Source organism: Hemicordylus capensis, chromosome 5 (assembly GCF_027244095.1).
Source record: "Hemicordylus capensis ecotype Gifberg chromosome 5, rHemCap1.1.pri, whole genome shotgun sequence".
NCBI classification, from domain to species: domain Eukaryota; kingdom Metazoa; phylum Chordata; class Lepidosauria; order Squamata; family Cordylidae; genus Hemicordylus; species Hemicordylus capensis.
The window spans coordinates 235,255,170-235,277,699 of record NC_069661.1 but is presented as its reverse complement, the minus strand read 5'-3'; the positions used below and the strand labels follow the sequence as shown (position 1 = coordinate 235,277,699).

Genomic DNA, 22,530 nt, shown 5'->3' with positions numbered 1-22,530 from the left:
CAATAGGATAGAAGTCCTTAAAATGTGTATCTAATTTTGACTGCACTAAGTGCATTATATCCTGTATCTTGGAGAGCCTTGCAACATACCTGTAATGTTCCTCATATTTTACAGATGAGGAACTGAAACTGAGAGATGGCTTCTGAATGCCATCTTTAAGTCCCAGTTCTTCATTAACATGCTGATGCTTCGTATATGTTGGCTCTTTACTGTTGGCCTCCAGGCTATCTTTAATGTGTGTTGACAGTGTTGTTGTTTTTCTAAAGTGACATGTTCAAATTCTCTCCCTCTCTCTCCATGCTCATCCTCCAAGGTGTTCTCCAGTTCGAAATATCCTGCTGCAGAGCGGCTGCAAGAGTACTCCTCCATTTTTGCTGGTGCAGGAGATCCCAATCCACAGAAACGACAGAGGCGCAAGATTCAGAGCAAACACAGAGCATTAGATGAGAAGTCACTGCAGGTAAGGGACTGTGGAGGTGTAAGAACACCTTAAAAACATAAGAACAGCCCTGTTGGATCAGGCCCAAGAAGGCCCATCTAGTCCAGCATCCTGTTTCACACAGTGGCCCACCAGATGCCTCTGGGAAGCCCACAGGCAAGAGCTGAGGGCATGCCCTCTCTCCTGATGTTGCTCCCCTGCAACTGGTATTCAGAGGCATCTTGCCTCTGAGGCTGGAGGTGGCCTATAGCCCACTGAACATCACATTGGTAGCAAGCCTTGCTTTATCTCATGAAATTTTCTCCCCAGAAACAAAATGATCAGACAGCTGACTGTGGGGAGACAGCACCTTTTTATAGGGTTTATCTAGGTTCAAGCCCCTGAAGGCAAGAAAACTCTTAATTTCAGCCCTCCTGCTCAGGTGACTAGGGTGTGTGGATGCGATGGCTACTCAGAAGATAGCTCGGGCTTTCTAGTTCTCAGTCCTCATGCCCAGTTCAAGTTCCTGAATCTGACTGCATTCCCAGGTGCCTGGTTAAATCCCATCGTGGCCTTCACCCCAAACTTGTGCTTCCTCTAGGAAGCACCTGACTTAGCAGAGGAGAACCCTTCCTCTTTGCAGGTGGACTTTCTACTGCTGTAGCCTTCAGTGTGACAGAGCTGTCTAAACCCTTGTGAGACCCAAGGTCAGGTCACACGATTGACCTGATGGTAGGACAAGTCTCCCACCCCGACCTGAGAGCTGTGCGCGCTCCCCGCCTTCGATGGCCTCTCAGTGGAAAAACAAGGTCAGAGGCTGGGAGGTGAGTCATGAGCTAAGCCCCCAGCTGGATGGAGCAGTTTTCCTTCCTCCTGAAGCTTGGAAAGGAATCTGGGTAGGAATCTGCTGGGGCTCAGCTCCCACTTGGGTCAAACTCCCTGCCCCCAACCCTGTTCCCCACAAACACACGACAAAATCCTGGGCGTGTGCACAGCTCCCAGACCAGGCTAGGAGTCTTCTCCCACCCTCGTGTCTGATGGTGTGATGAACTACCCTCCAGTCTCACTTTTCCGGGGCGGCCGATGCTTGGGCAGAGACTCTCAGCTGGGAAGCCATCAGTTTTTAGCCTGGACAAAAAGAAATGGGGGTGGAGAGAGCAGTAGGCGGCCAAGCCTATGCCAGAGAAACTGGTACCAAGTTTGCCCCGTGGCCTTTGGCTGCACTGGGGAGGCTGGTGCAGGAATGATGTCGACTTGGCGCTGGTCTGCACGTGAGTATTTTACTAGGTGTAAAAAATACCAGAGTATTTTGCTGGGTGTCTTCAAAAGCAGTGTTTGTCTCAAGGATTTTTCAGCCTCGGGGCAAGTTTCCACATTCAGGTTACTAGTATCAGCCCTGATGTGGCAAGTCACCATGGATCCTTGCCATCGTGTAATAACACCCGGGGTGTCACTATAATCAGATGAGGGAAACCAGTGTCCTTGGGTGCCTGAGGAAGGGGCGCCCACTGGCTGGGTGACAGCTCACTCCTCACTCTTGCCAACTCACTGGCATGTGAGACCGCTTTGGGAACTTGGGTTGAAAAGCAGTAGATAAATATTTGTCGTCCGGAGTTTAGCTATAGTTGAGCAGATGGGTTCAAAGAACCCGGGCCCCTCAGCTCCACCCTTCCCTCGTTATCTCCCTCACTCCGAGGGGTTGCAGGGAAGAGGGGTGAAACAGGCCCCCTCCCCCCTAGCTACACTCCTGTTTGCCATATCTGTATGCTTTGGCTCCTGATCAGAGCACTCCTGGCTTCAAACAAAGGCCAAGATGAACACCACTCAAACCTTGCCGAGTGGTGTTGCCAAAAGAACAGAATTTAGCTTGACTTTGAAAGTACAACCATGTTGCAAAGGTCATAATTTGGATAGGAATGGTATGAAGCAAAAATATTGCAGAGAATAGGAAGTTGCCTCTCTGGCCTCCAGCCCTGATGCATGAGTGAGTGTGTATGCATGTCTACACGCATGCACACACGTGTATGTATTTACAGGCTTCTGTTTTTTTAAAAAATCAATTGTGTCAGCTAAAGGTGGGGGTAGATAATGTATTTTGTATGTGCGTTTCCTGATCCAGTCAGGAAAGTCAGTAGGGAGGAAGAAAGGGGAAGCTCCCACTTCTTTGATCAGCTCTCCGCTCCTCTCTTGGCTTTGTTCCAGAGGTTTTCAGGCGGTGGGGTAACTTGCAAGGCTGTTAGGGGGGTTTGCAGTAAGATGATCAGTTGCTCCATTTAAGCATCTGAGCCTCAAAAAGAATATTGGAGCTACTGAATCGGAGTCCATGTGCGGAAACCCCGGAGTCTTTTTCCTTTTAGCACATGAGTTAAAATGCAACTGGCAGTTCCTCCAGCTCTTAGGATTCCCTGGTGACTGGGGAGCAGCAGCCAGTAAGCCTGTGGAAGCAGCAAGGACTATCGCTCGGCAATCATTTGAGAGCGAGCAAGAGAGAAGATTCTTTGAGCTGCCATAGCCAGGGGGTGCTCCATCCCCAAGAAGAGTCCAGTGTGCAGTGCTGGTTTCTTGGGACATGGCGGATGTGTACTTCTGGGACCTGGAATAGATGTGGAGGGTGCACTTTCCAGATTAGGAATCGACTAAGCGGCTACTGGGCTCTCGCTTTCCCTCCCCCGTGAGCCCAAAAATAAAGCTGCCTTTGAATAATTCAGTGCTCTAAACTTTGCTGCAGTTTAATGGAAGCAGAGTCTGTCACAGCAAAAGTGGCATGAATATTTCAGGCTGGCCTTGGAACTCAGAGATTGTTGATCTGAGAGGGGTGTGGAGAACTTTCTTGCCTACCCAGAGTTAGGGCTGTTGCCTGCTGCTGGGGCCGTAGTTTGCTGGAACCTGCCCATGAGGCTTTTCCGAGGAAGTCTGCTAAAATGTGCTGTCTGCTTCAGTCAGAAGAACACAAGGCCCCTGTATCTACAGGGTGGCTCCAGTCATTGTGTGTGTGTGTGGTGTCTCTAGTTCTAGTCTCATAGAACCTCCTCATACTGTCAGACTGTATTTGAAGTTTGAAAGTTGCCTTGTAGCAGAGGTTCTCAGATCCCTAGATATGTTGGACTGCAACTCCTATCATCCCCAGTCTTTAGCCATTGTGGCTGTGGGTGATGGGGAATTGTAATCCAATTTAATCTGGGGACCCAGGTTTGAGAATCCCTGCTTTATAATCCTTAAACGCTTGTCTAGATCAACATTCTTATCCTCAACGTACTCTGGTCCCCAGTATTTAAACAATTTCCCACCACTCATGTGAACCTAGGAAGCTGCCTTATTTGAGGCAGAGCCTTGGTCCATCTAGCTCAGTACTGTCTACACTGACTGGCAGAGGTTCTCCAAGGTTTCAGGCAGGGCTCTCTCCCAGCCCTACCTGGAGATGCTGCCAGGGAGTGAACCTGAGACTTTCTGCATGCAAAGCAGATGCTCTGCCTCCAAGCTATGGCCCCCTCCCCTGAGGGGAGTATCTTACAGCACTCTTATGTAGTCTCCCATCCAAATGCAAACCAAGGTGGACTCTACTTAGCAGAGGGGACAATTCATGCTTGCTTCCACAAGACTAGCTCTCCTCACTTCTCCTTAACACATCACAAGAGAGCACCAGCCATTGGCCACACGGGCATTCCAAGGTTCGAACTGTGAAAGTGTAGCTAATCTGCAGAATTCTCTGCTGCAGGATGATAGGTGAAGTTCAAAATGGGATCTAGCCATGTGAATTGCATCCGATACCATCCACTGGCAACATACCCCGAAATCCCATCACATGGTTCTGTTCCTGAGCAAACCCTGTCTGGTTTCAGTAGAACAATACTTAGTGGGCTGTGCTTGATCTTTCTGACGTCTGCCACAGGTAGGCCCAAAGTATAAAGGATCTTTGAAGAGCAAGTGTTTCAGGAGAGCATTCACTGCATCTCAGTTAGAATCCGAAAATATAGGCAAAAGGGTGCTGCTTCCTCACTGGGACGCAACCATAGCCCAGGGTTAGAAAGAGAGCATTTTTTAAATGTCTAGTATCCCAGAACATCTCCAGTTAAACTAAACATAGGGAGCAGGGCTGGGAAAGACCGCTGAGTTACTCTGGAGGACCAATGCCAGTAAAGGTAGACAAGACTGTGAAGAGGTACCATTACTCTGATGGGGCTGTGCAAAGCAAGGCCCTAGGTTTAAATACCAACTACCGTAGTTATCTGAATTCAAGACTAGGTTTTTCCAAGTTCTTTGATGTTAGGAATGGGGAGGGTCATCTTAAAATTCAGAGTCCTCTTCCTTTTGGATAAATACAGCTATAACCTGTATGTAACCTCTATTTTTCAAGAGGGTGGACTTTAATTCAAAGTCGTCTTCTATTTGGGTAAGTGTGGATGTGTGTGAGAGACACACACACACTCACTCTCTCTCTCCCTATTTCCATTGGAGCAAGAAAGATGTAAAATACCTTGCAATTTGATATCTCTAAGAAATCCCACATGGAATTGGGTAGGTAGATTTATGGCATGTATTTACCATTTGAAGTGTGAATACCCACTTGATCACAGCACCTGCTTTAAAGGGGAAGGCAAGACGGGAAATAGCACTGTCATGAGACCTGAAGCGAGCCTTCTCAGACATTGTGATGCACTCATAGAGATCGCCTGTATCTGGAATCCTAGATCTCTTCCCTCCACTCCACAGAGCAATGGGCACGTGTGCTTCCGGTGCTAATAGGGACTTACAAGAGGGAAACGCAGCCACTCACTGCTCCAGGACTAAGCGGGGATAGTGCTTGCAAAGGCACTGGCACTCTGCGATGCTTAAAAATTAAATATCGATACATGAATATTCATGTTCAAAAGGAACTTCTTTCTTCTGAACTGCCTTGACCAAATAACAGTTGGTTATTTCCATTCATTTGCTTTTACTGTGACAAACCGTAAGATGTTCACTTCTGAGCATGTTCCACAAGTTGGAATTCATTTCCTAAGAAATCTGTGCACATAGAAGCCAGTTCAGCCCAGGAAGCTGCCCTGTAACCGAGTTGGACAATTGGTCCATCTAGCTCAGTATTGTCTACAGTGACCGGCAGTGGCACTCCAAGGTTTCGGGCAGAAAATCTTTTCCAGCCTTACCCGGAGATGCCAGGGACTGAACCTGGAACCTTCTGCATGCAAAGCAGATGTTGTGCCCCCGAACTATGGCCCCAGGCCTGTTCCCCATATTCCATTGCATGCAAGTGTGACAATGGAGAAGCCAGGGCAGGGCGGGGCAAAAGGACTAGTTCTACTTCTTGGTGGCTCACTGAGTTCTAGGGGATGTAGTGGAGGCTGCATTCTGTACACTTGGGAGAGAGAAAAGGTGCCTCTTGTTCCAGAAACGGGGATCTGCAGAGGCCAAGTTAGTCCCACCTCAGTGGCATCCTTGAGAGACAACACACACTGCAACTTGACCCCATTTACCAGGGATGGTCCCTATTTCCCACCCCCTCTCCTCTGAATCCCTGTTTGTAGGTTTGCCTTTCCCGGATGCCTTTTTAAATGTTTTGTTAATTTGAGCTGCTAGCTGTGTCATTCTTCAGGCTTCAGCTCCCTGCTCTGGGTCTGTAGGTGTTAAATATCTGAGTTGAAGGATGTGTGTGTCTTGATACTCTGATACAGGGGTTCCCAACATAACCCTTAGGAACATAGGATGCTGCCATATGCCGAGTCAGACTATTAGTCCATCTAGCTCAGTATTGTTTTTACAGACGGGCAGTGGCTTATCCAAGGGTTGCTCATCCCCTGCTAGCTTGTTAAAGAGGCACCGATTTAACATGGTGATTCTCTTTATGTAGCGGGGGGAGAGTAACTGGCCCTATCCACCCCCAGCACAGTACTTCCAGTGACTGTTGCTGGTGTCTATCTGATGTTTCTTTTTAGATTGTGAGCCCTTTGGGGACAGGGATCCATCTTATTTATTTGTTATTTCTCTGTGTAAACCGCTTTGGAAACTCTTGTTGAAAAGTGGTATATAAGTATTGGTTGTTGTTGCAGGCAGGATTCTCTCTCTCAGCCCTATCTGGAAATGCCAGAGGGAACTTGGAACCTCCTGCATGCAAGCAGGCTGGTGCTCTTCCCAGAACGGCCCCATCTCCTGAGGGTAATATCTTACAGTGCTCATATATAGTCTCCCATCCAAATGCAAACCAGGGCAGACCCTGCTGAGCAAAGGGGACAAGTCATGCTCGCTACCTCAAGATTAGCTCTCCTCCCAGAGTCCCCCCATACTTGCTGGGGATTTCCCCCAGGGGCAGAAACAGTCCCCTTCCTGAGGACAGCCCCAGAATCTGTGAGACAGGATCAACTTACTCTCTACCCAATGAAGCCAGGAGCTGAGGAGGGCAGGAGGCCCTGTGGCCCTCCAGCATTAGGGACATGTAGGGTGCCTGTCCTGTCCTTGCTTCTGCTGACCTTGCATCCCTGAGACATGAAGACAACTTCCTTGAGGGCAGTATCTCTTGGCAAATGCCAAGGCGTCTTCTCTTGAGGTTGGTGCGTTGCCACGGGAAGCATCCACCCGTGAGGCTCCCGTCACAGAATAATTGGTTCTGCTGGAATATTAAAAGCTGCGTCGCTTGTATTTGCAGGAGAAGCAGAAGTACTTCCCAGTCTGCGTTGCCACAAAAGTTCATCAGGAAGATGATGCCGAAGAAGGCCTTGGGAGCCTCCCCAGGAATATTAGCTCTCTCAGCTCCTTGCTGCTCTTCAACACCACTGAGAACCTGTGAGTGGGTTTCCCGCTTGGCTGCTCTTGGCCCGTCCTGGATGAGCCCAGATCCTTGTGCTGCTCTACGTCCAGAGGAGCAGCGTCACCTGTTATGGAGGACCAGCAAGTTCTCCACTGCATCCAAAGGGAAGGGTTTAAATCCACCCATTGGAACCCCCGTTTCCCCTCCTTGTCCCTGCTGTGGTGACCTTAGTGTGGTGCCTTCTCCTTCTGCCTCCTCCTTTCCATTTCTTTGCCTTCAGTCTCTCATGAATATTGTGCTTATCGCATATGAAGCATCAGCTGTGTGCTAGGAAGTGATGCCGTCCCAGTTCAGCAGGCTTGCACTAATTAACGAGTTTTTTAAAAAGCCAAAAGAGGAGGAGGAGGAGGAGGGCGGGGAATGCAAACAGACTTGGTTTGTCCCTGCACTCCTCTCCTCCTCGCCCCCATTCCCCTCTAGCGAAATGTTTGGTCCTTCCTGGTGGCTCTTCCTGCCCTCCTTTCCCCCTGTGCTTGGAAGAATGCATGCCCTTGCCCTTGCCCTGTGCACCATCTCTGGGGCCCAAAGCATTGAACGTGGTCTGGGTTGAAGGCTCTAGCTTGCATGATGTGCAGCGTTGGGGAGACGCAGTGCTCCACCCCGGGACTGCTGCAAACTTGTGAGGCCGCCCCAGGGCTGTTCAGAACGAGCAGTTGCACGAGCAGGACTACTGCCGTTTCCTCCGGGGATAACAATAACTTCAGCAGTGCTGGAGGCGCAGCTGCTGGTGCTGACCAGCGTCGGGGCTGCCTTGCCAGTCTGCAGCCGCCCCTGGGCGGAGCATTGTGTCTCCGTAACGCTGCGCATCAGAGACACCCTTGTTTCCTTAGGCACCCCCATTTAAAATTCGCAAGACCAATAAAATTAAAATATCCCAAGATAAGAACAAATTAGTTAAAAATTAATTTCAGATAAAAGCCTGTGAAAAAAGGTGCATCTTGAGGGTCTTCCTAAAAGCAAACATAGGAGATGCTCTTATTTCAACAGGGAGCATATTCCAAAGCCCCGGGGCAGCCACAGAGAAGGCCCAGTCTCAGGTCACCACCAAACAAGCCGGTGCAACCCTAATTGGACTTCCCCAGATGATCTTAATAGGCAGCAGGGTTCATGACACAGAAGACGCTCTTTTAAGTACTCCGGGCCCAAGCCCCTGAGGGCTGTATAGGCTGCAAATATCTTGCAATATTGCAAATATCTTCCAATAGCCCTCTCCCAGTTTAATTGGCCAGGTTGAAGTCCTCCTTGCACGTTATGTTCCATGCACGCACAGGAGTGCACTTCCTATCTGTACCCTGTATCCAAGTTCACTTTTAAAATGAATGCGAGTGCATGGGCAGCGTAATGTCTGGATAGGGCTTTACTGTGGCGAAGATCTCTGGGTTCAGGTTTGTCCCAGAAATGTGGCTGCCTGTGCAAGATGGGTAGGAAGCCCTAATGAACTGGCACAACCTAATAACACAAACTAATATTCTGAAAGCATAATAACAATAGCCTGAAAGAGAGACGTTTCCCCCACTGTCATACTTCTCCTCATTTGCCTCTGCCTGTTGCTCTGCTTGGAGTGAACTGACTGGACTGTCTCCTCTTCTTTCTCCTCCCTGCAGCTATAAAAAATATGTGTTCCTGGATCCCCTGGCAGGAGCAGTAACAAAAACCCACGTGGCTTTGGCAACAGAGACAGAGAAGCTCTTTGATGCCCCCCACTCTATCGCCAAGAGGGGGCAACTGGATCAGCAGGTGAGCCCTTTGGAGGAGGGAGGGGCAGGCAGAGAGAAGAGACGTCATTGTCCCCTTGCTTGATATGATGAGGATGTCTTGAGGCAGATGTTCTCCTGAAGCCTCATCCCTGTGCTGAGGGGCATGGCCCCTGCTCACTCTGATTTCAGAGCAGAGAAGCCTCCCCGTTGAGAATAGTCAGGAGTGCATACAGCAAAAACAATGAGGCAAAGGCAGGCTTTGTAAAACCACACCAGGCCTCATTCACACGTTATGTTCAGAACACAGGTATGGTCATTCATGTTGAACGCAGGCACAGAAGTACATTTCATGTCTGTGCCATCCATTTGAAGGGCCTGTATCCAGGCTCACTTTAAAAACGAACACAGGTACAGTCATTCACACAAACGCATGTACGCGTGTACAGACATCTGTATAATGTCTTAATTGGGCAACTGTGTTTCTTCCAGCTCCGGTTCCACTGCCTGCAGGCCCTTTCCTGTGTTGCACTGGGTGGCCCACTGAAGAATGGATCTTGCAGCTAATCGTCTGCATTCTTCCATTCCCGTCTCTTTCAGGTGGTTGAAAACTACTTCTATGTACCAGATCTAGGGCGGGTGCCAGATCTAGACGTGCCGTCCTATCTGCCCGACCTGCCTGGCATCGCGGCTGACCTCACGTACAGTGCTGACCTTGGGCCTGGCATTGCACCGTCTGCTCCTGGCACCATCCCAGAGCTGCCCACCTTCCACACAGAGCCTGCTGAGCCTTTCCGACATGGTATTTCTTCTACTCTTCCTGTGCCGTTGGCGGCGGGGGGGGGGGGGGGCTAGGCACAACTGCAAATAAAAAAGGGAATTTGAAAGGGGGAAAGCACACGATACAAGCCTGACGGGTGGCAAAATCCACACATCTAACCAGGGAACTTATAACAAACAACCCCTTTGTCCTTTTTACCCTTCTGAATACTAGGGCAACAGAGAGACCTCCTATTAAAGCAAATATCCACCGCAAAATTCTGTTAACCTTTTGGCTGTGTTTTTTACATCTGAACATTTATTAATGCTCACTCCTGTTGATGTCCATTTTGTGCCTGCAAAGCACTATTTCCCAAGACAAGCGAGCCTGTTTTGGGCCTGGCGCTTTCTGATTTGTGTGGGTCCTGCCTGGAGGTGGGTGAACAGGGCAACTGAGTTGGCAGATCCTGAAGCAAGAAGTGCTGACGCCGACGTGTGCGATTTGTTTCAAGAACAGACCCAGGTCGTCTCTCATTTGTTCTGGGTCTTGCAAGCACCTGGAAATAGTTGCTTGGAACTGACGGCCATCCCTCTGATTGTCTGATGAGGCTTCAAGCAGCTGTGGAGTGTGTCTGGCTGGCAACTGAAAGGCTGGGACTTCATTTGAGTGTGGAAGGGGCACATTTCCTTCTCTTCGGCGTTGCTTTGCCTGTATGTGGTGGCATGTTATTCTAGACCCAGGGATGCAAATAATCCCTTAGGAACATGGGAAGCTGCATTATACCCAGTCAGGCCCTTGGTCCATCTGGCTCGGTATGGTCTACACCAGGGATTCTCAACGTGTGGGTCCCCAGATGTAATTGGACTTCAACTAAGGCCACTGGGGCTGAAGATTATGGGAGTTGAAGTCCAATAACATCTGTGGACCCACACGTTGAGAAACCCTGGTCTACACTGACTGGCAGTGGCTCTCCAATGTCACAAGTAGGAGTCCCTCCTAGCCCTACCTGGAGATGCTGCCAGGGATTGAACCAGGGGCTTTGTGCATGCAGAGCAGATTCTCAACTACCGAGCGATGGACCCATCCCCTTGGGAGCACTATTGTTCCATTGTCCCTTTTGTGACTCCTAACACTCCCCGCTTCGTTTTCAGACCTTCAGGACAACGCGCCGCCGCCCCCTCCCCCACCGCCTCCCCCGCCACCACCTCTGGAAATGCCAACTCATCCGCTGCCCCCACCCCCACCTCCTCCGCCAGCCCCACTCCCACCTCAGCATGACGTGAGAAACGGGGCGTTGCCATCAGGTATGACCCGAGGCTGCTACTTGATTCTTTGTGGGCTTTGTTGGTCCGTAGCAACTAACTCCGCTAGCTTGCTCTTGCTCTTTGAGGAACTTCCCCCAAAGCTGGTAACTTCCTTACATTAGCCGAAGATTGGTGCTGCTGGATCAGATCAGGGGCCACCCAGACAGGTGTCTCTTAAGAAACCCACAAACCATGGCATGAAGGTGATAGCCTCTGATGTTTGAATTCAGAGGGATCCTGTCTCAGGACATGGCTGCAGTGAGCCACCAACAGGCCTATCCTCTGTGAATAGGGACCATCCCTGCATCGTGTGGCGATAAATCCTCTAAGATAATTCTGCTCTGGATAGGCCATTCAGCCAGGGGAGAACAAAAATCTGGAAGGCAAAGGAAACCCCATTTGAAATGGCTCCGGGCTTCAAAGCTCCCAGTGTAAAATAGCAGAGTGCTATAGAAAGTCACTCAGTTAATGTAAACTTAGTTGATCAGTCATATGAATTATAGCTGATTGGTCAACTGATTAAATTTGCATGTGAGTAAAAATGATTATTCTGAAGGAAGAAGCACATTTCTTTTGCTTTTAGAGGATGCATGCAGTTGTCATGGGAGGCATCCTCTTAGAAGAGGCATTCCCTCCCATGTGAGGGAGAGCAGGGAATGCTGCTTATGCTGTAGCTGTGTGCAGTTTTTGTATCTAAGAGTCATGGCTTACGCTCTGCACAGCAGCCTGCTAATCCAAGAATGTGTGCACTGGTTCCATGCAATTTCAAACACTGTCCACGACACTAAGCACCAAACACCAGCGACTGCGGACAAGTTCTGTGGCTGCGCAGTGTCAGGGCTGTAGCAACTATTTTTCCTATCCTTCCCAATGGGGAAAGCATTGCTGCAGTGCTGAGGCCATTCTAAGTAATCCCGGAGCACGGAACCAGAATGTGCAGCCCACTCTTGGACTGGTGAGACACTGTGCAGTGTGTACGCCATCATCTGCTGCCTGGTTAATAGGAAGCAGCTCTGTATCAAATGGTTTTTTGTTTTGTTTTTAAAATGATTCATTGATTCATTTTAATTTATTCCTTTAAAAAATGGATTCAATTAAAAGTTGCTGCCCTAGTCAGAAGACAGAGCACTGCATCTTGGGACTTGGCCTTGAGTGTTGGGAATCAAAGCCAGTCCAGGTTTGAAATTGCTAATGTACAACCACGCAAATATTTTCGAGGCCTCATTTCTCTCTCTCTGCAGCTGCTCTCCAGGGGGCACCAAAGGAAGTTGTGGACCCCTCAAGCGGCCGGGCCACTTTGCTAGAATCTATCCGCCAGGCTGGTGGCATTGGGAAGGCTAAACTCCGCAGTGTCAAAGAGCGGAAGCTGGAAAAGAAGAAGCAGAAAGAACAAGAACAAGGTGCCGCTTTCCCTCCCCTTTCCATTTTTCCGAGTTAGAGCTGACTAATTGATCTAATGCAGTGTCAACAGGTCTGAACATGTCAGCAACTCCCAATTCCTCAAAATCTGTTTAGAAAATGTCATGCTGAAGGACTGTTTCTTTAACTGGGCTCTCTATTCATGGAGCACAGACCACTGTCCCTGGCTAGCAGGCACAGCTGTTCCATCTCTGGGCCCTATATCTATTTTATGCCAATCCACGGGCATCCAGTGAACCTAGAGGCGGAGCAGCTGAGTGCAGCCCATCGCCCCTGCCACGTGTATCCTCTACACAGCTAGAGGTTCACCCAAATTGGGCCTCAAATGTCCAAGTACTGGGTTTGCAAAGCTAAAAGTTTGCCCTAAACAAAAAACACTGAGGCTTCACCTCAAAGCAGCTCAAATAAAACAGGTCTGCTTTGGATGATACATTACTGGCCCATGCAATTAGAAAAGGGACGTGCCAAGAGCACACCTGTTGTGTGACGTCTGCACTCCACAGGTGCGGAGACTCCGACACCTTCCGGGCATGTCTCTTGATCATGTGGGATGGGTGTTCCTCTGAGCAGCTGCCCTACATGCCTTCTAGCGTCATGACAGCTGTGCTGTCAACACATCCTCTTCCTAATCATGTGGTCCTGTAAGGTATCATCTGAGTGAAACAACAGAGCCCGTAGTCCCTGTTGGAATTTCTCCAGGGAAGAATTGTGAGCCTGGATGCTGCAAACAAGTGGTGTGCTTTCACCTCCATTAGGATATGGGGAAAACTTGATTTAAGGGACGACGGCAGCCTGAGCAATGGAGGAAAGCCAAAAATCAGACTCTTTATCTCTGCCGATCCCAGGGCCGGCTCTTTAACACTTATGCATCCATTGTCGTTTCATCACAGCTCAGCCTGTGAGCTGCCTCCATTGAAAAGTCTCTCTCTGATGATAGGAAAGCCCTGACTTTGGGGTGTGGACTGAAACAGCTGTTTTGCACATGAAATGCATCACTTGATTTGACAGTTATTGTGGTGAACAGACAAGTGTTAACGCTCTTTCTATCTGGACTTATCCTGGTCCCCAGAGAACTCTGGCACTAAAGCTTTTCTCGATGCACACTGTATGTTTTGTGTGCAGAAGCAAGAAGTATTCTGTGTCAAGAAAAGCTCAGTTTATCTAATTTATACAGATTTGCAGCATGTCCCATTTTGCATGTCTTGTTTTGCCTGTCATGGGGAAGGGCAAAAAACTACACAGGGTACTGAACACCCACCCACCCCAAAACTCTCATCCAGCTGCCTGCCAGCACCTGCTGTTTCAGCAGGCCCACACACTCTTTTCATCTACAAGTGCTAGAAGCATTTTTTCTTTTCCTTTAAAAAAGAAAAGAAAAAGATCTTGAAAGCTAAAGTCCTCAGGAAGTTGAGTTCAGCGGATGACACACTGCAATGTTTTTTGTGTGTTAATGGAATGTGTGCAGAGTTGCACAAGAGTGCTCTTGTGTAAACGCAAATAATTGTGCACACACAGTTGCACAATGGATGGCAATTATTTCTAATGGTGCCCATCACACAACTGTGTTTGTGCAAGTGCACTCTTCATGCAACTGCGCACGTTAAAACACACATGAAACTGTGCAGTATGTCGGCCAGTATCCAGTACTACCTTCTGGAGGTATTTTGTGTTTTGAGGAACTGCCTTGCTCACCACATTTGGTGCATGCATGTTGTACTGACTGAGACTGCCATTCTTTTACACAGCCGTGAAGGCAAGACCTTCACGGAAACCTCATGTTGTTTAATGAAGCTGGCTGGGGATCTTATCCTCTTGCAGGCTCCTGGTATTCCTTGCATCCGTGCTTCCTTGTCTGATTCTGTGGATGTTCTCTCTCTTTCTCTCCCCGCCACCCCCAGTGAGAGCTACAGGGCAGGGTGGAGACCTGATGTCAGATCTCTTCAACAAACTGGTCCTCCGGCGCAAAGGTACTTCAGCATATAGAAAGCGGCTTCTTTCTGCAGGTCCTGCAAGGCAAACACAGGGCGGGGTGGGGTCTCCTCTTCTCTCAGTTGTGCAGGGCCAAGCTCTATGTTGCACTCGAGTTCTGTGACTGGGTTTATTGACACTCTCAAAACATTTCAAAGTGGCCATGAGGGAGGTCCACATTTGATCAGGATAGTGGTGCTGGAGGAGATTTAGCATCTGTGTGGCTCATTCTCTACACAGTCTGCCATGTGCCACCAGAGCTGAGGTTATGTGGGATGCGGAACTTCTGACGCATTCCCAACCGGCCTCCATCTCTGTGCTCACTTCTCCTGCAAAATGCTGATTGAGTAGCTGAACAAATGTGGCTCATCTTGGTTCTGGTTGCTGGGTGAGTTGAGGCTGCCACTTGCAGTCCAGCTCCTCTCTGCTCTTGCCCCCCAGCTCTCAGCTGTGCTGCTCACATATTGTAGCTTTCCAGGTGCCACATGGCTTTGCTCTAATGGGCTGTCCTCCCTCCCACACAGGCATCTCGGGCAAAGGCCCTGCTGCAGCAGCAGGAGACAGCAATGCTCCCAGCGGGCCAGGGGGCGCCTTTGGCCGCATATCAGACACTATCCCGCCTCTGCCACCCCCCCAGCAGCCAGCTGGTGAAGAAGACGAGGATGACTGGGAGTCCTAGAGGGCTGCCTGCCTCTGTCGTGTGGGTTTGCTTCTCGGCAGCAACTGGCGATGACCACAGGCCTGAAGAAAGCACTTTGGAGGCCGCCTCTGGCAGGAGGACATTCCCTTGACAGACCCTCTTGTTTCTTTTCCAGTCAGTCAGTTCTGACTGGTCTCTAGCTATAGTCAGCGACTGCTTCTGCCCAGCCCTCTAATGCAAATTATCTCTAATCATGGTTATGTTCCCTACAGAGGGCTGTTGTAACTTGTGCTCAAAGATCACAGCCAGTTTCTCTCCTTGATCAGCCTGTGTCACGTGAAAAGCACCAGGATATGGATGCTGGTGGAGAGACTTTGCCTTTCTGGATACAACTGGGCCTTGGGCTTCTGTTTGTGCCAAGTTAGGCAGCTTCTATAGGGTGGATGCTGAGCTTTAAGGATACGCAATTGCTGGGAGAGGCTCTTGTTTCCTCTCCAAACTCAATTCTCTCTTTCTTTCTTATAGCTAACTTTGCAAGGAAAAGTGCTTGCCTGACAAATGTAAATGGATGACTGGTTAAAAAAAACACCCTGTTATGTGCAAATTACCCCAGAAGTTTCCTATTCTTCACCTTTACAAAATGCTGAGAAAAGTTCTCTCATTCTTGTCCAGCTACAATGGCTTCAGCAGAGAACATCAAAGGCAAAGCAGAAACTAAAGCTACAGTGAGGCAATAATCAGAGGGAGAAAATAGGTCCACGCTAAGCGTATGTGTCTTACTCCCTTTGCCAACACAAAAATACTTGGATTTTCTCATCCCTGTCCCCAGTCTCAAAGGCAAAAGAAGTTGGGAACAGGTGCTTTTAAGAAGGAGCACATGGCCCTTCTCTTCCCCACCCCTACCCCCCGCTCCTCCAGTTCTATGCAGGGAAGGCTTTTCTAGGTTGCCCTGGGGATGAATGATAGAAACTCCTTCGCAGGCTCGTCTCCCCTGCCAGACAGCTGCTCCTGATGGACTACAGTGCTAAGCCAGCTCCCCCTGTGCTGTTCCTCTCAGGCTGGGTGCTTTTACTTAAAGTTCAGAGCCGAACACTGTACTTCAGGGCAGCTCCAGGATTATAGTGATTGGAGATAAATGCCCTTGTTGAACTAGGGGCAAGGGGGTGGGGAGGACAGCACAACTCTGTCCCTCTTGTGGCTGTTGAACTACTGATCCCTGTGGCTGGGATGATGGGGATTGTAGTCCAACAAAAGCTGGAGGGACAAAGTTGTGCAGCCGTGACCTGGGTCAGGACTGTACAACTTCAGCTCTCCTGTAGATCTTGGCTACAATAGTCAGGGCTGATGCGAGTTGTAGTCCAACATCTGCAGTTGGTTGAAGTTGCTTAGCCTTGAATTAGATGTATTTAAACTACCACCAACTGATTCAAAAAGAAGGGAAAATACACACTCTGTAGCAGCATAGCTAATTTGTCAGAATATCACGTGGTGGCTGCTGCTATTCCGCATTTTGTTCAAACCTTTCCATCATTTGTTCTGGAATAACTGGGAGAAAAGGTGCTTCCTCCTTCCCAAGGACCTACTGTAATGAAATACTTCTCAATGAGTTATCGACACAAAGGTCTGGAAGGTGCTTTATATTACACATAACTAGAAAAAGTAATACATTCAAGGCTCTTCAAATCCACAGCAGAGGCATCTGGCTACTTGTCCATTCCCGTCAGGACGATACAGATTCACATTGTGCTCTCTTCCCGCAGTGGAACTACAAGACAGAATACAGGAATGGCATCATTGCTGGAGTCGGAGCAATAAGAGATTTAACAGAATAGCTAGAAAAGAAAGCATAAGCCTAACTACACAACCCAGTTCCAGTTTTCCCCCACTTGGAGTTCTCCTCTTCCTAATTCTGCCCCCATTCACACCCTGCTCAGGCAGGTGGTTACTCCTTGAAGTCTAGCATCACTTCAGCAAAGATGGCGCAACACCGAATCCTTAAGGATCTACAGGAAATGGGTTTTGCATTTTGTTTCACGCTCGAAACAAAATGCAGATGGCCGAAACGTTTTGTTGAAACAGCAGTCAATCTGGTAGACGGAACGAAACGTTTTGAGAGTTTCAGCCATAGGGAACAATGGGGAAACACGAAACACTCCACTGTTCCCCATGGGTAGCTCCTAGGGACACCAAAGTGGGTTGGGTGGTAGGTCATGATGGGTGCTACCTACCAACACAAAATAAATGGGCAAGCAGATGATTTAACCAATTTTTAAGCTTTCCCCCAAACCCAAATAGGATTAGAAGCCAGTGCCAGAAAACTTCTACGTCAAATCATTTTGCACATCCCTACTAATCCTCAATTCAATCTGCCCAAGATTATCAACGGTTACTTTAGGCAGGTGAGGCAGAATATGAGTAGTGTACATATTCAGAGGCAGCAGTATGCAAGGCCTCATGGTGAAGTAGACCGAGGAATGCTGAGAGGCAGAACCTGACTTCGGGACTCAACTCACTCACCTTTCTTAATGCTGCAAATGCTGGCCCAAAGTCAGCCTTGACCTGCGTCCTCTGCTTGATCCACTGAGGTAGCTTGTTGAGAACAGATGGGCGTGTGTACCTGTGATCTAACAGCATGATACTGGCAAAGTCTTTTTGATGACGAATTGCTCTCCCTGTATGTAGAAAGATGCCATTTAGGGCTCCGCTGCCAAACAATCTGGCCTTGGGCTGTGTCAGAAAACCTCGCTCCTGCTTCCCCAATAACATCCAAGACCGAGGCACAAGTGATGGTCCCTACATGCAAACAGTTCTTATCATGGTGGAAACCAGACAGGCAGAGGAATGGAAGCTATGGCTCAGGTTTAAGGGCCATTACCTAGTTTTCCTTGTCCTTAGAGCTCTTTATTTAGTGGTAAAACACCTGCAATTTCTTCTCCACAAACTGGTGCACACTAAATCTTTGAAAAGCTACTCCTATTTGAAATATCTATACCATGTCCCTCCAGTACACAGCTGCTTGGGGCAGCTCACACTACAGGATTAATAACGTTAAATAGAAATTAACTAAAAATGAGCCTCAGTGAAAACCAAGTTTAAACACACCGGATAAAAGCTGCAGATAAAATAGTTAGACACCTCTCTAAGGAGATGGGTCTTCAGCAGTTTCTTAAAAACCCTGAGGGAGGGAGCATGGCAGAGTTCTTCCAGGAGGGCGTTCCAGAGCCAAGGGGCCACAACCAAAAAGGCCCTGACTCTAGTCCCTGTCAACTGGCCCTCTGTTATATTTGCTTAATTTACAGGTAGAATTTAAAATTCTCTCAGTGTAGGACTAAGGTAACCTTGCAACAGCCTGACGGGGGAAGAACTCAATCTGCAGTTCTGAGGTGACCAAGCCACATGCAGCAGAGGTAGTCATGTTAATCCTTCCAAAGGCACTGCTCAGCTGGACAACAGCCACCGTGACTGCCATATTTGAGACAATCAAGCCTTCTTGCCAGTTCAACTGGCTGCCTTCTTACCTATGGACTGATTGACGGCTTTCATGCACAAGTTCTCAATGAGCATCCTGCCTGGTGCCGGGCCTGCAGTCTTTGGCTGGAGGAGGAGGAAAACCAAGAGGGCAGTAGGTCAAAATGAGCACGTCAGCCCTGGAGTTGCAGCCTTCCTGCCTGCTCATGCAGCGATGAGACTAACCACCATCATGGTTGTTACCATGAGGGAACAGACAGAGGAATCTGGAAGGAGCAGGACTGGATCAGGTTTTGGCTTGGCACTCAAGGCAGGCTCCATAACTGCTGCCAGTGAAGCTTGGAGAAGAGGAGAGGGTATATTTAAGTACTTGAGAAACACTGAAAGGGAGCTCTCTAAGCGGGGTGGGGGGGGTGGAGGGATGCCAGCGAGGATATTTAGCTGTATGACAATGTGCTTAAGAGCAGAGTAGATTCAATGAGTTCCAAAGCAGACGGGGCTAGTTCAGACAACTAAACACAATTTGATTTGTTCATTCATGAATGTCATCTGGTCACCTGCGCTCATACACTCCCTCCTCCCCTCATCTCTTGAGCTCACACCCTGTTGGACCACAACTCTGGGGCTTGTGCAAACCAGTCTTAAACCACAGTTCTCAGATTTGCTCAAGCTGTGGAGGCACCAGTTAAAGAAACCAGGACATTGATGCTTGAGCTCCCTGTTTGATGACGGGGAAGGAAGAAGCATTGATGCTTGAGTTGGCCATCCCTGTTCCAAGCAGCTTTCACATCTCAAACAGAAATACATTTTTATTTCAGTCCTACATTTTTCACACTACCCGATATCACAATCAGTCCTAAGGCCTGTTCTGCCTGGTGGTACAAACCACCACCATCCCCAAGTAACTTGGAACTGCAGCAGCTAAATTCAGTTACTAAAATCAAACGGTTGACCTCAGTTCTCACATAAAAGCAAGGAATAATGACCACATCTCCCTTTTGTGAAGATGAATGAAGAAAAGAATGAACAGCAGCAAAGTGAGACGCAACTGTGAAAAGAGGTCTTTACTAGGGATGTGTGAAGAGGTTCGGAAATGAGCCTGCTCGATATCAAACCAGTTCGGTTTGATGGCTCAATATCAGACCAACACACACACAAAACCTGGTTCGATATTGAGCTGCCCCCCTGGCGTGTTTGAGGGGTTCGGGTTAAAAAAATTTTTTTTTAAACAGAATAGAACTCACCGCTGCTGCTCCAGGGGCTTCTCTGAGGCTGCGGGGTGTGTGTGTGTCCATCCAGAAGTTCCCTTTCCACCTCGCCAGCCTCCATTATTTTCCAAATCGCCTGGTTAAGGCGGTCTTCGCCCCATTCTGGGCCTCATCCCTATGGCGGTTGCCATTTTGGAGGCTGCCACGCATGCCAGCCATGCAGAGGCCCATTGGGCATGTGCAGCAGCCTCCAAAATGGCCACCGCCACAGGGGTGAGGCCCAGAACGGGCTGAAGACCTCGCAAACCACACAATTTGGAAAATAATGGAGGACAGTGCGGGGAAGGGAAACTTCTGGAGAGACCTCCCCCTGCCCCCGGGGCCGCAGAGAAGCCCCTGGAACAGTGGCAATGAGTTCTATTTCTGTAAAATCATCACCATCATCATCAATAATAATAATAATACATCTTTCCTGGGAACAGCCTACTGTACATTTTGTGGCGATACCTATAACAACAACAGTATTGATAACAAAATTCTGGCATCCCAGGTCCTTGGGAAGGACTTGATGTCTGGCTAAAACAAACCAGTCAATAACACCTGTTTGACTGCGCAAACAAGAAATTATTATTATTATTATTATTATTATTATTATTATTGTTTTAAAACTTGCAAACCCCCCCAAACCTGGGGGAGAGTTTGAGGTGCACAAAACCGAACATGCCCAACCTGGTTCAAACCCAATCTGGACTCAAACTGAACTGGGCAAACCAGTTTTGTGCACACCCCTAGCCTTTACAATGCAGTTGTACCCTTGTATTAGTTCTTCAGAATACAATGTTAGCCGCTTAAGATGTAAACAGAGTGAAAAAATGTGGCCCTCACCATTGTCTTATCAAGGTAAGCCATTTTCTCTTGAAGTTCTGGAGACTTGATGTTCGGATAGGGCATACCCACCATGATCACACACCTGGTGTAGGAGGGAGAGAGAGCACGCACAGAAATATTCCATTAGCTTCTGTAATAATATTTCCATGCCCTTTAGCACATAAAATGTCAAAAAGCCACTTCATCCTAAGAGATGTTAATAGGCTTATGAACCAAGTGTGTCAGAAGCAAGACAAGTTTTCCTACTTCCAGAATCCTGCACAACTGCTCCGGCCAGTTTAAAACAGAACGGCAACAGAATTCTGGATGCCAGGGAAGAGATGCTCCAGTCTGAGATCGGGCGTCATGGAGAAGTGGGTTACAGGCCAAAGTCAGTGCCCAGTTCAGAACCACTCCTGGCCTGGCTCAACCCAGCTGGCCTGTTAAAGGCCCATATTTAGCCCTCCTAGTAGGGTGAGTGGAGCATTAAGAGATGATGGCTGTTCCTACTCATGGCTCAAAAGGCAGGTTGTCATTGGGTGGGTTTTTCCAGTGGCCAGAGGCTGTGCATGCTTCATAGGAATACTGGAAGCTGCCTCATACTGAGTCAGACCATTAGTCCATCTAGCTCAGTATTGTCTACATTGACTGGCAGAGGTTCTCCAAGGTTTCAGGCACAGAATCTCTCTCAGCCCCATCTTGGAGATGCCAGGGAGGGAACTTGGAACCTTCTGCATGCAAGCATGCAGAAGCTCCTTCCAGAGCAGCTCCATCCCCAAAGGGGAATATCTCACAGGGCTCACACAAGTAGTCTCCCATTCAAATGCAAACCAGGGTGAACCCTGCTTAGCAAAGGGGACAAGTCATGCTTGCTACCACAAGACCAGCTCTCCTCCAAGCTGTAGGTCGTTCTTCTACCTGAGTAAAATCCAAAGTCAATGGGAAAGCATCAACCTGGCTCTTTCCTTACCCTCCCAGCCCTACTGGGAGATGCCAGGGAGTGAACTTGGGACCTTCTGCATGCAAACATACTGAAGCTCTTCCACTGAGCTACAGCCCCATCTCCTAAGGGGAATATCTTACACAGATCACAAATATCCATCCAAATGCAAACCAAGATGGGCCCCACTTAGGAAATGGGGCAAATCATGCTTGCTACCACAGGACCAGCTCTCCTCTGCTAACTTTTCCTTATCCAACCAATCCCTGACAATACACACTTCTCCTGTATCCTATTGCTTTGTGTATGGCAGCATTCTACATCTTGCAAAACACAGAACTAGAAAATAAGATGTGTACTAGAATAAAATCTTCATTTATTTCTAGTACAGAACTGCATTGGAGGAGAAGGGCTAGACATGGAACCTGAAGCCTCCTGCCACAAGCCACTCACCTTCCCAGGTCATCAGAAAAATTTATCCCTTCACTCATTTTCCCACCAACGACAGAAAACAGCAGTGCTCCCGTCATAGGGCCTCCAGCTTGGCTGCAATGCTACATGAAAGGAAGCATCCAGTGAGTCATAAAAGGGGAGGAAGGAGCCCTCTCGGTAATACTTGGACAGGGGCCCTTCTTCTGCGGTCCGTCAATGCCTACCCATGACCAGTAGAGATGTGCACAGAACCGGCTCCCTTCGAGGTGCGAGCATGCATCGTGGGAGGGCGCATGTTGGGGTAGGCGTACATATGACACTTCTGGTCATTGCAACAGTGGGGTGACAAGGAGGTACGCTGCCGCCCCGACTGCCTATTTATCCACAGAGTGCCAGAGGGGGAAGTGTGGCAGAGGGAGGAGTGCACCCTCCCCCGTCCTTAAAGCTGCTCCCGCGCTCGAACATGGGGATCCAAACCTGTTCAGCGTTCCAAGAACAGAATGCTGAAGAGGTTCATGCACATCCCTAATGACCAGCAGAAATAAAACAGAACTTATAGAAACTGGTGGATTTGCTTTATTAAGATAACTTGTAAAAGTCACAAATATGCAGC

General features: G+C 48.6%; 2 protein-coding genes across 8 annotated transcripts in view; one reads left to right on the top strand and one right to left on the bottom strand.

Moving 5' to 3' along the window:
- WASHC1 (WASH complex subunit 1) overlaps window positions 1-15,609 on the top strand; it is a 63,175-nt gene extending 47,566 nt beyond the window's left edge. For all 4 annotated transcript variants that reach the window (XM_053255286.1, XM_053255285.1, XM_053255287.1 and 1 more), the window contains exons 4-11: window positions 314-460; window positions 7,056-7,192; window positions 8,822-8,954; window positions 9,512-9,713; window positions 10,823-10,975; window positions 12,217-12,375; window positions 14,293-14,361; window positions 14,887-15,609. In XM_053255286.1, the coding sequence (XP_053111261.1) occupies window positions 314-460; window positions 7,056-7,192; window positions 8,822-8,954; window positions 9,512-9,713; window positions 10,823-10,975; window positions 12,217-12,375; window positions 14,293-14,361; window positions 14,887-15,041 (1,155 nt within the window). In that variant the 3' untranslated portion in view covers window positions 15,042-15,609. The remainder of the gene's footprint in view (window positions 1-313; window positions 461-7,055; window positions 7,193-8,821; window positions 8,955-9,511; window positions 9,714-10,822; window positions 10,976-12,216; window positions 12,376-14,292; window positions 14,362-14,886) is intronic.
- Window positions 15,610-16,609: 1,000 nt separating this feature from the next.
- The window catches only part of DDX11 (DEAD/H-box helicase 11), a 54,675-nt gene continuing 48,754 nt past the window's right edge, over window positions 16,610-22,530 (bottom strand). For all 4 annotated transcript variants that reach the window (XM_053255284.1, XM_053255281.1, XM_053255283.1 and 1 more), the window contains exons 23-27: window positions 21,939-22,039; window positions 20,564-20,648; window positions 18,521-18,596; window positions 17,520-17,674; window positions 16,610-16,767 (exon numbers count right to left, since the gene is read on the bottom strand). In XM_053255284.1, the coding sequence (XP_053111259.1) occupies window positions 16,723-16,767; window positions 17,520-17,674; window positions 18,521-18,596; window positions 20,564-20,648; window positions 21,939-22,039 (462 nt within the window). In that variant the 3' untranslated portion in view covers window positions 16,610-16,722. The remainder of the gene's footprint in view (window positions 16,768-17,519; window positions 17,675-18,520; window positions 18,597-20,563; window positions 20,649-21,938; window positions 22,040-22,530) is intronic.